We start from the raw sequence: 12,620 nt of genomic DNA on the forward strand, positions 1-12,620 counted from the left end.
AGGATCTGAGATTTCCAGCTTCTCTGTATCTTCGCCAACATTTGCTCCTTCCTGTCATTTTCACCATAACCATCCTAGAGGAAGTCAATTGGTACCTCATCGGGGTTTGAATTTCCTTGCTGTGGTGTTGAGCATCTTTTCATGTTCTTTTCCTTCACTGTCACCTTTTTTTTTTCTCTCTCTCTCATTAAGAAATGACCAGGACTGGAAATACAGGATTCAGTTGCTTACACATACAGAGTGGGGCAAAAATAGATTTACATTTGTGGATACATAAAACGTGGAGTTTATTCTTATATATTATTTATTAATTGTTATATTATTTTTCCATACAAACACTGTAAACCTGCTCTTGCCCCATCCTGTATTTTTCTCAAAGAAATAAACCACATCTTATTTGTCTTTATATTCTCAGGACCTAGCACGGTGCTAAGCACAGAGTGGATGCTAAATGAATGTTTTCCGAATTCATAGATGAATTTTTTGTTAAACATACAAATCTTGCAGTCTCCTTTTTCTTCCCCTGCCTGAATCCCTCCCAGAACTCTTTATTAAAATGCCTGATGAGAGGTTTGAAACCCTGAAGCAAACTCAACAGATGACTTGTGGTTTCCACACCGCAGAAGTAAACTGAGAAAGGCTGTGATATTTAAAAAGATAATCCTACACATGACCAAATCCCACTTCGAAGTCATTTATCTCTCTCCCGAGAAGGGACATTTTTATAAAAAATAAAGTCTGAGCAAAGTAATTTCTAAAAAGTTGTGAAAAGGAATCATTTTCTTCTATTTTCTTTATAACTTTGTTCTGAAAGGTTAGCCCTCGGTGACCTAGTTTAACAAAAGATCTGGTAAAACGACGAAGTCATCTGTCATTTCAACCTGGCTAATCTTTAATGAAACCAGAAAGAGTTCACTGGCCAAAGGACTTCATAAGGGACCCATGATCAGGAGAAAGAGTGATTTTGTTTTCGCAGCTTCGCCCTTCTCCGCAGCCCAACAAATCAGCCTTCATTTTGATTTTTTTGGTCTTATTAAAACTGTGTGCTTTTATGGTGAATTGTTGATACACGTGAAACTGAACTTTCCCTTCTGAATCTGTTTCTTGTTTGGACACCATCTATAAGTGAAAAGAAAGAGGCAAAGGCAGCTGGGAAGTAAACTGCTTTTGTTTTTGTTGTGAAACGTTAGCTTCCTGAGTCAAGGAACATAACAGAGTAGCACACTCTTAGTTCTGTATCTATGGATTTGTCATGGTTGGATTTGTTCTCTCTTAATAAACAGAACCCCTGTTATTTCACACTACCCAATGTTGTTGGGTTGTGTATCACAATATCACAAGTTTACCAAATTTATTTTTAGATGGCCTTATTCATTCTACTTAAAAGTTAACTGTCTATTGTTACAAAACACACACACACACACACAACCAGCACAACTTATACTGCAGGACGAGAAGTTAGTCGAGTAGACCTAGGTTTAATCCCTGCTGTTACCTCCTGGGGTGGCCCTGAAGAGGACAAACTTCTGAAGGCCTGTTCACCTCAGAAGTACTTGATGCTCTCCCAGGACCTTTCCAGCTCTAAAGTTTTCTGAATTTATTCACAGAGTGCCTTGATTTCAAAGTGGATCAAGTCTTCTAAGAATAGGATCTAAAATAAGCTTTATGAAAGAGACTGTGTTACCCAGAATCTCAAGCTCTCCAGGTGTCCCAAATCCTGGCCTCTCTGCATGACTCATGGGCTCCAGCAGCCTGTGGGCATGTTCCCACGTGCCCTGCAAAAGCGATCTATTTCTAAGGCAAGGCACTCCTGAATCCTGGGCCCAACGTTAGCTCTGTAAGTGTGAGATCAAATGCCAGATAAGATACTGGGGAAATATATTAAGTCAGGGAAAGACTTCTGAAATGTTTTCCTGTTAAATGTTTTATTTACTTTTTCTATTTAAAACTCAGTAATCAGGAGAAATAGATCCTAAGGCAAAAATTGCATTAAATGTATAAAATAATTGCCTCACCTCCTCTGTCGCCCACCTTACCCCCTGTCCCCTCCTCACCCTCCTCCTGGCTTGCGGTTTTGACTGTAGCATGATATTACTTTCTCATGTTCCCCTTTCTTCCGCCTTCACAGGGTATATCCCCAGTTACTTAGACAAGGACGAGCTCTGTGTGGTGTGTGGTGACAAAGCCACTGGGTATCACTACCGCTGCATCACCTGTGAAGGCTGCAAGGTAATTGCCCCGGGCTCAGCCCAGCTCCAGGCGCCTGCCCCCCGCCCCCCACCCCCAAGCCTGCCCTCCCCGGACTCAGAATGCGGAAATTAGAACCATGTGATCTTCCAGCTGGTTGTCTGGTTGTCCTCTTCATTTTTTGCCATGTTCAAGAACTATATTTTTTTTTTCAAAATCAAAATAACTACATGAATTTTGGGGAGAGTGTAATGTCTGATTTTTTTAGACAAGGAGATAATGAAGTAAGAAGAAATTAACAAAATTCTCACTTTGCATTTTAAAATGCATAGATACACCATGTTATCATCCCAAGAAATTATCCTTTCTCTTCCTGTTTTACCTCCAGTGTTTTGAGGAGACAGAGCTTGCTCTACCACAGGCTGTTTGCCTCTATTAATCTGGGGGAATATGCTTCCTTTTAAGGTCTCCATTAGAGAATATCTTTGAGACTACTTAAATTCAGTTATGTTCTGAAATTACCCAAATTGGCTTTCTGCACAGCCTGCAGTCAATAAGTAAATTCTGGTCCTCCATCAGCTTATTTTAGTCCCTGCAGACCTACCTTCAAGAGATACTTCACAAGAATATACCAGTAATCAAGTCCGTTCACTTTCTGAAAGGGAGCCTAAATTTGCCTACTTACAATTTGTCATCAAAATTAAGATGAGCTTTCTGACCAACATCTTTTGGTCCAACAAGCTAGCCTCAAAAAGAAAGTCTACTATAAAGATAAATAAAGCTTAACTCAGGGCTATAGCCAGCCTTCAACTAATGTTTCATAAAGGAGGAAGTATATTAAGTCAGGGAAAGGCTTCTTACATTTTTTCTTGTTAAATGTTTCATTACCTTTTACATTTAAAACAAAATTACCACAAGATGTAAGTTCTAAAACAAAAGTTTTTTTCAAATTTATAAAACAGTTCGGGCTCCCCTCCTCCGTCACCCACCCTACCTCCTCTCCCTCTCCTTCCCCCTTTCCTGCTGACCTTTGACCCTAAACCCCAAAAATCAACATGTTAGCTCAGTTTCAAGCTGAGGTGCCCAATGGAACTATTTTCCCTGCAAATTCCCTACTTTTTATGTCTGAAATTAGGAAACACTTAGCAGAAACCTGCTAAGGGCCTGCCACATCCATTGGGAAGAGTCATTTCTAAGGTCCCAAGGCCTTACATCTGCAATTTGGAATGTGATGGAATATGTTCTCATTCATCCAGACCCCTTTGATCTGGAATTTTTAATGTTTTAACAAAGACTAGACTAAAGGTTCCTGCTACATCTATAAAAATAATGTTTTAAGGAGTTTAATGGAACCAATTACAAATAAGTCCTGGCTATTTACTAATTGGGGAACTTGCAGACAGTCTTTTGAAAGCACAGTTTTATTGACTTGATTTGAAAATAATAAAACTGCACTGCTTTAGATATATTCTCTTATTTCAAAAGCTGAATAATTCAAATGGACCTTTTTCCTAAATTAGCCCCCAGTTCATAAGGCTTTACCAACCTAATTATGCAGCAGTGAGATTCTTTCAAATCAATTTCAAATGGTAAATTTTGAATTCTGGGAGAGAACCTAATGAAAATTACATTCAATAACCAACTCCCAAAATGACTCTAAAGACTGAATGTGCCCTACAGAGAAGACTTAATGCTCATTTAGCAACTGACTTAAACGAATCAAGCATATTAACCTGCGATTCTGCCCCACATACATTTTCATGGTGATCAAGAAATCCACTAGCCTCTTTTCCCTAAATCACAGGATATTTGGGGCCTGATTCAACTGAGGTTTACTTAAGAGAAAAAAATCATGTAGGATAAAGCTGGATTTCTCAGCTTCTGCCTTTATCTCCTAGGATTACCTCATTTCTAAAATCAAAAAGAAGCCTTTCTAGGGTAGTTATACAGATTGTTTGATGTGAGGACAAAATATCTTGAAAAAAGACGAGTTTTTCAAATGAAAGACAGTGTTTAAGTGTGGGCCAAAGATTTTTTTAAAAGATTATAGTTTACATTTTGTTTATTCGGATTTGTCATTTAAAAATATTTCTATCCCACACTTGCAATGTATATAAGGAGAATCATTTTTTTCCTTGAGGACAGTGAAAATCTTCTGGAGATGTTTTGTGTGCTTTGATGGACTAGTTTTCTTGTATCTTTTGTAGAAAATGTTGGTAATGCCCCACAATAAGTGTTATTTTAAAGTAAGACTAAACGCTTTTTTAAGAGTTGCCCAAATATTGAACTAGGAAGGTGACACTCAGCATCACCTCACACCACGAAGAAATGGAGCCCCGTCTTCTCAAAATGCAGGGAGACGTGTCTGATGTTGATTTATAAAAGCAGAACCTTCGCTCACCAACAAATCGTCGATGAAATATGTGTCCTTATTCAGTTGCTGGGACATTTCTTTTGTCAGTTCATCTCAAAAAGATTTTTTATAAATAGACTACTTAAACATTTTCCATCCTGGTTCATTCACTTCTGGGACTTAATGTTGTCATTTTTTTAAAGCTAAGAAACTGCCTTGGCTGGTGCGGCTCAGTGGATTGAGTGTGCAGGCCTGCAAACCAAAGAGTTGCCAGTTTGATTCCCAGTCAGGGCACAAGCCTGGGTGGCAGGCCAGGTCCCAAGTAGGAGGCACATGAGAGACAGCCACACATTGATGTTTCTCTCTTTCTTTCTCCTTCCCTTCCCCTCTATCTAAAAATAAGTTAATTAAATATTTTTTTAAAAAAAAAGAAACCTAGCATCTTTACATTTACCCAAATAAAGTGGTCCCCCATCACATGTCAAAATATTTTTATTACAACTTAGAGGAGGCCAACATATTAAAAGGGATTTGGTCCCTGAAGGGCCCAAGAAAAGCCATCACAGATAAAAGCCACAGAGAAGATGGCACAATGAATAGCAGAGCCTGCCACCTGAACACTTTTTTCAAAATAAGCAAAGTATAAAATATTGTGTTTGTTTCATTTAAAAATTCACTGAGTAACCTTTTTGGAAAAATTAATGTTACTCTCATGTCCAGTATATAGCACCTCATGCTCCCCTTAGTGTTGTGTGACTCTTCAGTATGTGCCCCATCCCCCTAAAACGTGAGTCAGCGTCAGAGTGTGAGCAAGAAAGAGTCTCCCCGACCTCGGATAGAACATCAACGGCCCTACACTCACAGCAGCATGTCCACATTCTCGGTGGCTGCCTGAACTTGGGTGTTTCCTCTTCTAGGGAAACTTGGCCTCCTCTAGAAGGAGGTAAGCTACCCAGCCCCTCCCCGCCCTGCCTCCGACCTATGACTCCTTGCCTGGAGTCTCCTGGTTTCTTTCCCCTCCAGGCAAGGGTAGCCCCTGCACAGTGGACTGGACAGAGGGTAACAGAGATCGAGGATGTGGTTGTGGGGGGGTGGGGGGCGCAGGAAAGCTTATTTTCCACTCCGTGCCATGCCCTGGCATTCATGCTTTAGCGTCATTTGCCCACCTTGGACTTCCTTTGCAGGGAAGCGCTGCCAAGGTGCCAAACAGCAGCACCGCGTGTGATTTAGTGAGTCTTGTAGCAGTGTATCAACATCATTCAAACTAATGGACTCAATTGTGTGACAATGCAAAACCCAGATACAGTAAGACAGATTTTCTGTTAGAACTTGCACACACATGCCCCAAAATCAAGTCCATTTGCTGCAGTTACTGCTCTCATTATTTCGTTTTATTCCTCTTTGCCCAGTATAAAATCCTACCTTTGATGTTTTCTTCGTAAGAAGAGCTCTTGTGTCTGAGTGAGAAAACTCTAAGTGGTATGTGTACATAATCGAAGCCAAGAAAAGCTAAACAGATTAATTAAAATTCGGGCTTCATCGAGGTCAATTTATTATTCCCATAATTTTTGTAACCAAGTTAGAGGTCCCACTTAAGCTTTAGTTGACAACATTTTTTAAAATGCACTTTGCCTTGCTAGTCCACTAAAATGAAGGGTGTTGTTTTTTTTTTGAGGGGTGAGTTAGAGGGGACTATTTATAATCTGCTCATCTAAAACATTTAAATAACACAGTAAAATTGGATTCAGTTTATATTTATATCATATAAGTAATCAAGTAAATAAGATTAGAAGTCCAACTCCTGGGCTCCAGTCTGAGGTCCAGCCTGCACTCACCATGTGACTTTGGACAAGTGATTTAACCTGTCTGCGGCTTTGTTTCTTAACCCCTAGAATGGAGGTATTGAGTACCAACTCCATAACGTTGTAAAAGAGACAGAAGATAAGTGTCTGCAGCACTTTGCGATGTGCTCCTCACAAGAAGTGCCCCCTGCCATTGTTAATTCCTACAATACTGAAGTATAGTTGCCAAGGCTTAAGTGTCGTGTCCAGAAAGGTTCTAGTATAACACACTGTTGAGAGAGTTACATAAGCCACCTAAACCTGGAACAAAATGTTATCCTCAGGAAACTTTACAGGGGTGTTTTCCATGCCTTAAGAAAGGCAGAGACATATTGTGCTTTAGGGTGTATGTCAACAGATATTATGGAAAAAGAGTGTGCTGGAAGGAAAGATCCCAATGCTCTGAGCTATGGGAAGAATTTAGTAGAGAACCTGAAAAGTTCTATTCTATCTCCAAGTACTGTTGTTTCAAGGACTATCTGAGCTGATTATGATCATCTCAAGAGTCAAAAACAAGAATTACACTAGATCTCTAGAGGCAGTTATATTCATTTAATTACTAAATGATTAAATTATGATGACACAGTACTGCAAGTATCCAGCTCATTTATTCTCCAGTATAAAGTACAGCAAATCTCTTCATAGCTTAATTTAGCAGCACAATGATGGCACTCTATGAAATGAAATAATATAATTTATTTCTATTACTCAATGTTTAAAAAAATAAAAACAAACACAAGATTTTTTCCATCAGCCTCTTTTCCTTCAACAAATGCCAAAAGGATGGTAACTCTGTAGTCCTGTGACATCTTCAGCTCAGATTTAGAATTCTTCAGGTTCATTTTGATCCAGTTGTCCTATATTTGAATAAGTAGAGTTGTAGGCCCATACACAGGTAAGATCCAAAGCAATCCATCACAGCTATGTAGACACAAAATTCTGGAGTCATACGTTTCTAGAAAATATGAAACTTGTCTTGGGTCTTTCTTTTTCATGTAGGGTTTCTTTAGAAGAACCATTCAGAAGAATCTCCATCCATCCTATTCCTGTAAATATGAAGGAAAATGTGTCATAGACAAAGTTACACGAAATCAGTGCCAGGAATGTCGCTTTAAAAAATGCATCTACGTTGGCATGGCAACAGATTGTAAGTAGCCTTCTTTTGCCTTATATTCAAGGGGTGTTGATTGGAGAAAGGTTGGGTTCAAGATCGGCCAGGCAGAAAAGCAAGCAGGAACCCAGGTGGGCAGAAGGAAGACACCTGACATTCCCACAGTCGTTGCTAACTGGTCTCCACCCTACCTATCCCTTATTAGCTCCTAACTCAAGGTGTCCAGATCATGGGTGAGGGAAAGTGGTTAAAAGATCCCTGTCATGTTTGCAAGACTGTTAGTAATACTCTGCCTGCAACAAAGATTACAAATGAGAGGTCTTATCCATTCACCTCGGTAAGGTCTACTTTTTCACTCAGCATTGATGTGGCAAAAGCCTCATGGACGAGTCCTACTATTTTTTCAAAAGCAGAGACAGGAATTTACTTTTGTGGCCATTTTTGGAGATGGGGCACTGGCAGAAAACATCATGATCAGAAATTTCTGAAGAATGTGAAGCCGAGAGCTATTACATGAGTCACCTGCTGTTGGTTGGGTGGTATATTTTTAGACGGGAAAACATTCCAAGCTGAAGTCGTCCTACCCAGCGTTCTAAGTGCCACAGCATATGGTGGGAGATTAGCTGCCATCCAGGTCTCTTCTCCCCACACTGTGGAAGGGATTTACACCAGCCACTTTAATTAATCTGATAATAAAATAACAATTGTGTCCTTCTGAACTGGGGCCTCCCTTTTGCCAGGACTGAGGGTTAATGATCTCCCCAGGCAAAAACTATTTGCACATCAGTGAAGGATTCCAACCTTGAGTTTTGGCCGTGTTTTTTTTTTTAATTTGGGAGAATAAAAGAAAGACAAGAAATTAAGAAAGAAAAAAGGAATGCATTAAGGATTTTTTTCCTATGAAAGAGGAAATAATCATGGCTTATGTTTATGTGATTAACAGGGTTCTCTCAGCTAGAACAAAAGTATCTGTGGTTTGCCCATTAAAGAAGATAGAATGGGGAGTCTTAAAAAAGAGGAGGGTTGGGTTAGAGTGTTAGGCTGACAATCCTGGGTTGATCCCACCTCTGACTAAGCGTGTTCTTTGTCTTTATCTTTTAAAGGCTTTTAGCCACTGCCAACAATATGCCTGATAAGGGTATGTGAAATGATTGACCAAAAATCAAATGCTCAGCTATATTAACAGTTCATTATAATGAACTCTTATTATTAAGTATCCATTTCATTGTTTTATTGAGAACTTAAAGATATGAATGTTCATGAGGTTAAAAAAACTCAGTGTTCGTCTGAGGTTTGAATTCATTTGAATTCATTATTTGCTTGTGACATGTTATAAGAGCTCTGGCTTTAAAGTCAGAAGAACCATGGGTGTCCCAGATCTGCCACTTGCTAGCTGTGTGACCGTCAGACTTATCTCTGGTTCCCCTTCTGTGAAGTGATCTCCTACTTGGCAGGTTGTTTTCAGGAATAAATTAGATAATGCCCAACAGAGGCAACCCTCCTGGCATAGTAGAGGCATTTGGTAAATGGGGTATGCATAAAACCCCCTCCCTCTTCTCCCTTTAATGAATGAACTAAAATACCAGGGCAGGGCTCATTTATATTTCCCACATTTGTCAATGCTCACCTTTCTTGGGTGACCCATTCAAATCGAGGTGATCTGGGGCTTTTCATTATCCTGTTTGTGGACTAGCCAAGCACGTATGATGCTGCCTGCTATCTTTGCTTTTTTTCTTTTCCTACCAGGTCACACCTTCCTCAAGAAATGGCCCTAGGACAATGATGTTGTAGGACTGGAGTCAGGAGTCCTGGGTCTTGCCTTGGCTCTGCCATGAACTTGCTGTGTGACTTTAGGCAAGTCGTCATCTCTCTGGGTCAACTTCCTCCTCTGTGACAGGAGGGAATTGGACTAGATAATATTTAGGGTCCCATCTGGTCCTAAAAGACTATGACTCTGTAAAACCTCAGCCTTTCCATTCCGCTGATAGTTACTAAGAGTCTGGCAAAATGGTTTCATTTGGAAAATTAACCACAGTATAGGTTTCTTGTTACCTCCCTTTCGCATTTCCCTTCTGCATAAATGATAAAAATCATGGCTATGTTTACTGAGAATGTTTAGTGCATTGTCACATTGCCTACCCTGTGAAGTGGGTATTATCAATCCCATTTTATATGGGAAGAAATGTAAGCTCAGAGAGCCTAAGTAACTTGCCCGAGGTCACACAGCTAGAATGTGGTGGTGTCAGGATTCAAACCTGGATCTTTCTAGATACAAAGCCTGCACTCGTTTACCACCAGTAAGGGTTGACCAGGTTAGGGAGTAAGGCAAAGCAAGCACCTGTGAAACCCAAGATAGGCCCAGCCACAGTCCAATTATTCCTCAAGGAAGCTAATGAAGAGCTAATGAAGGGAGGGTGGGATCATCAGTCTCTCATTGACTGCTACTGAACTTTCCTTCAACCTCCTAAGTTCTCTTAGTAAGGAAGTTCTTAGGAAGAGCCACTTAGAGGAAGGAGGGGCATTACAGAAACTATAAGAGAGGATTCAGATGATTGGCTAGACAGACTCATCTGGGAACTTACTAATGGGCAGGTTTGACCTCTCTCTGCTTCGTTTGTACTTAGGGCCACCTTCTGTGGAATTGGGATGCCCAGCATCCAGCTACTCCAGGGCTTTGTTTTGAAAAGCCGGTTAGGCACTGGGAGTTTGGCGCTAGGGCTCATGTTGGACAATGATTAGTCAGTCAATGGCAGTTTACTGCCAAAGGAGAAAATGCCCCCATGTGACCAACCCGGTAGGCCCCACCGAACCATGTGCACATCAGCGGTCCAGGGATGTGCAGGCTGCCATGTGCCTGGGAGTATCCATGGGTTTTTTGTCTCCCTCTGCCTCTCCCAGTGGTACTGGATGACAGCAAGAGGCTGGCAAAGCGGAAGCTGATTGAGGAGAACCGGGAGAAGAGACGGCGGGAGGAGCTGCAGAAATCCATTGGGCACAAGCCAGAGCCCACCGATGAGGAGTGGGAGCTCATCAAAACCGTCACCGAAGCCCACGTGGCCACCAACGCCCAAGGCAGCCACTGGAAGCAGAAACGGAAATTCCTGGTGAGGCTTCCGGCACAGCTGATGCTCGGCTGCGTGCCAGCGCTTTCGCCCTCAGCTCACTCAGTCCTCCCAGCCCTGGGGTGCTGAGGTTACCGCCCAGGTTATTGATAAGGACACTGGGGCTCTGAGAAGTCAGGGAATGGCAGAGGCAGGATTTGAACCCAGGTCTGCCTGAGAAAAAAGGTCACTCCTATCATCTATTGTTTCAGGGTCACTAAATTCTAGAGCAGTTTCTAAGGCCATGTTATCTGTTTGCTTGTGCTATTAGTGAGGCCAGCCATGGGTAAATAAGCAAAATACTTGACTTTCCATCCTTCCCTTTTTATACTCATTTCCTCCCTCAGTTGCCCATTTACACACTTACTTAGTCCACCAAACTCGCTCCAAAATATTCCCTTTAAGATAACCGCTAGAACAAAGTGTCCCATTTCTCAAAGGCATTTTCCTGTCAGTAGGAGTCAAAATGTTTAACTTAAAATAAATTGTGTCAAGGCCAGGAAGACAATAGAAAGAGGGGGTAAGGATGGGGGTGGAGAGGGAGCTTGTAGAGAAAACAGGCCTTTCAAGACCCTTGGAATATCAATGTTTGGTGTTTTTATACAAACTAACCATTGTGAAAGTCCTTCTCATTCATTTCTCCTTTGAACTTCACAATGCTTTGAGGTTGGAATTACTATTCCCATTTTACAGATATGTAAACAAAGCCCAAGGCCTTCAGCAACTCACCCAATATCATGTTACTAGAAAATGGCTGAGCCAGGCCCAAAAGCCAACTCAGGTCTTGTGGTTCCAAGTCCAGGCTCTCCACCCGCCTTGCCAGATGGACTGCCCATCCCCCCACCAGCTGGCATTTGACATGCAGGGACAAACCCTGCTCTTTGTTTATGACATGAACCCTTTGTGAGTATCTCATTGGGCCCCAGCATCAGACATTCTGTGGGTTTATTTGTCCCTCCAGGGTACATTACAGTATCCTCCCTACCCAGACAAGAAGTTACAGTGGTATAATTGTCCTTGTACCTGAACATCACCATTATAATGCCATTATAAATGGAATTGTGTGTGTTTGTGTGTATGTGTGTGTGTGTGTGTGGTTAAAAAAGTATAACAACCTTAAAGGAAATTTGGGGGGAAGGCTTACCCATAATCCACCTGCCCCCAAACAATTTCTTTCATTGTTGTAATGAGCAGGTTCTGTCAAAATTTGTTGATGTCTTCCACCAACAGTGTTACCATACATGCACCATGGCCCTTTGCAAAGGCCGGGTACTGTTCTAGGTGCATCCACACATTAACTCTCTAACCCAACCCTATAGATAGATATACTTAACATCCCCATTTTACAGAGCAAGGAACTGAGGAAGAGAAGTTAAGGAAGCTTACTACACCTCCCACAGCAAGTAAGTTGTGACAGACGCGGCCCCACTCCAGAATCCATCCTCGAAACCACTACACTATTCACCTTGGCCACCTGCACAAACCTGGGGCCTTCAAAAATCATGTCTTTGGAGGGGCAGCCTCTTAACACCCCAATCTTTCATCCTCAGCCATACCCTGGTATATCTGCCAGACAGTTAGAAAACTCTAATTATGGATAGATGACCAATTCTAACCTAGTATAGTTGGGGCATAGCAAAATAGAACCCTGCCTAATCCCAAGCCTAAAACTATCCTTTCCCCAAATGTGTTAGCTATAAATGGATGTTGTGGAAGCCACTCCCAGGCCTGCCACTGCCATCTGATTTCAGAATAGTGACCAAGCTGAATCCCAAATTCAGTGGAAGATTTGGAGCACATCCTGGACTTCTCCTAAGAAATCCTGCACTTCTATTTTCTTTATTTCCAAAAGAGAATGGATACTACTCTAACTAACCAATTCAGTGGTCACCAAAGTGCTTCTTTCCAGACTGAAAGATTTGTTCTTTTATTAATAAAACATTTATTGAGCTGCTACTATATGCCAGGAGGTGGGAAAGCTCAGCCATATTCCAATGGAAGGAGACAGACAGTAAAGGTTAAAGAAA

At 41.3% G+C, this 12,620-nt stretch overlaps 1 protein-coding gene across 8 annotated transcripts in view; it reads left to right on the top strand.

Moving 5' to 3' along the window:
* THRB (thyroid hormone receptor beta) overlaps positions 1 to 12,620 on the top strand; it is a 330,196-nt gene that overhangs the window by 294,556 nt on the left and 23,020 nt on the right. For all 8 annotated transcript variants that reach the window (XM_054595367.1, XM_054595374.1, XM_054595368.1 and 5 more), the window contains 3 exons: positions 2,129 to 2,229; positions 7,381 to 7,528; positions 10,391 to 10,596. In XM_054595367.1, coding sequence (XP_054451342.1) covers positions 2,129 to 2,229; positions 7,381 to 7,528; positions 10,391 to 10,596 — 455 coding nt within the window. The remainder of the gene's footprint in view (positions 1 to 2,128; positions 2,230 to 7,380; positions 7,529 to 10,390; positions 10,597 to 12,620) is intronic.

Source organism: Pteronotus mesoamericanus, unplaced genomic scaffold (assembly GCF_021234165.1).
Source record: "Pteronotus mesoamericanus isolate MK-2021 breed Mesoamerican mustached bat unplaced genomic scaffold, CSHL_Meso_final scaffold_54, whole genome shotgun sequence".
NCBI classification, from domain to species: Eukaryota; Metazoa; Chordata; class Mammalia; order Chiroptera; family Mormoopidae; genus Pteronotus; species Pteronotus mesoamericanus.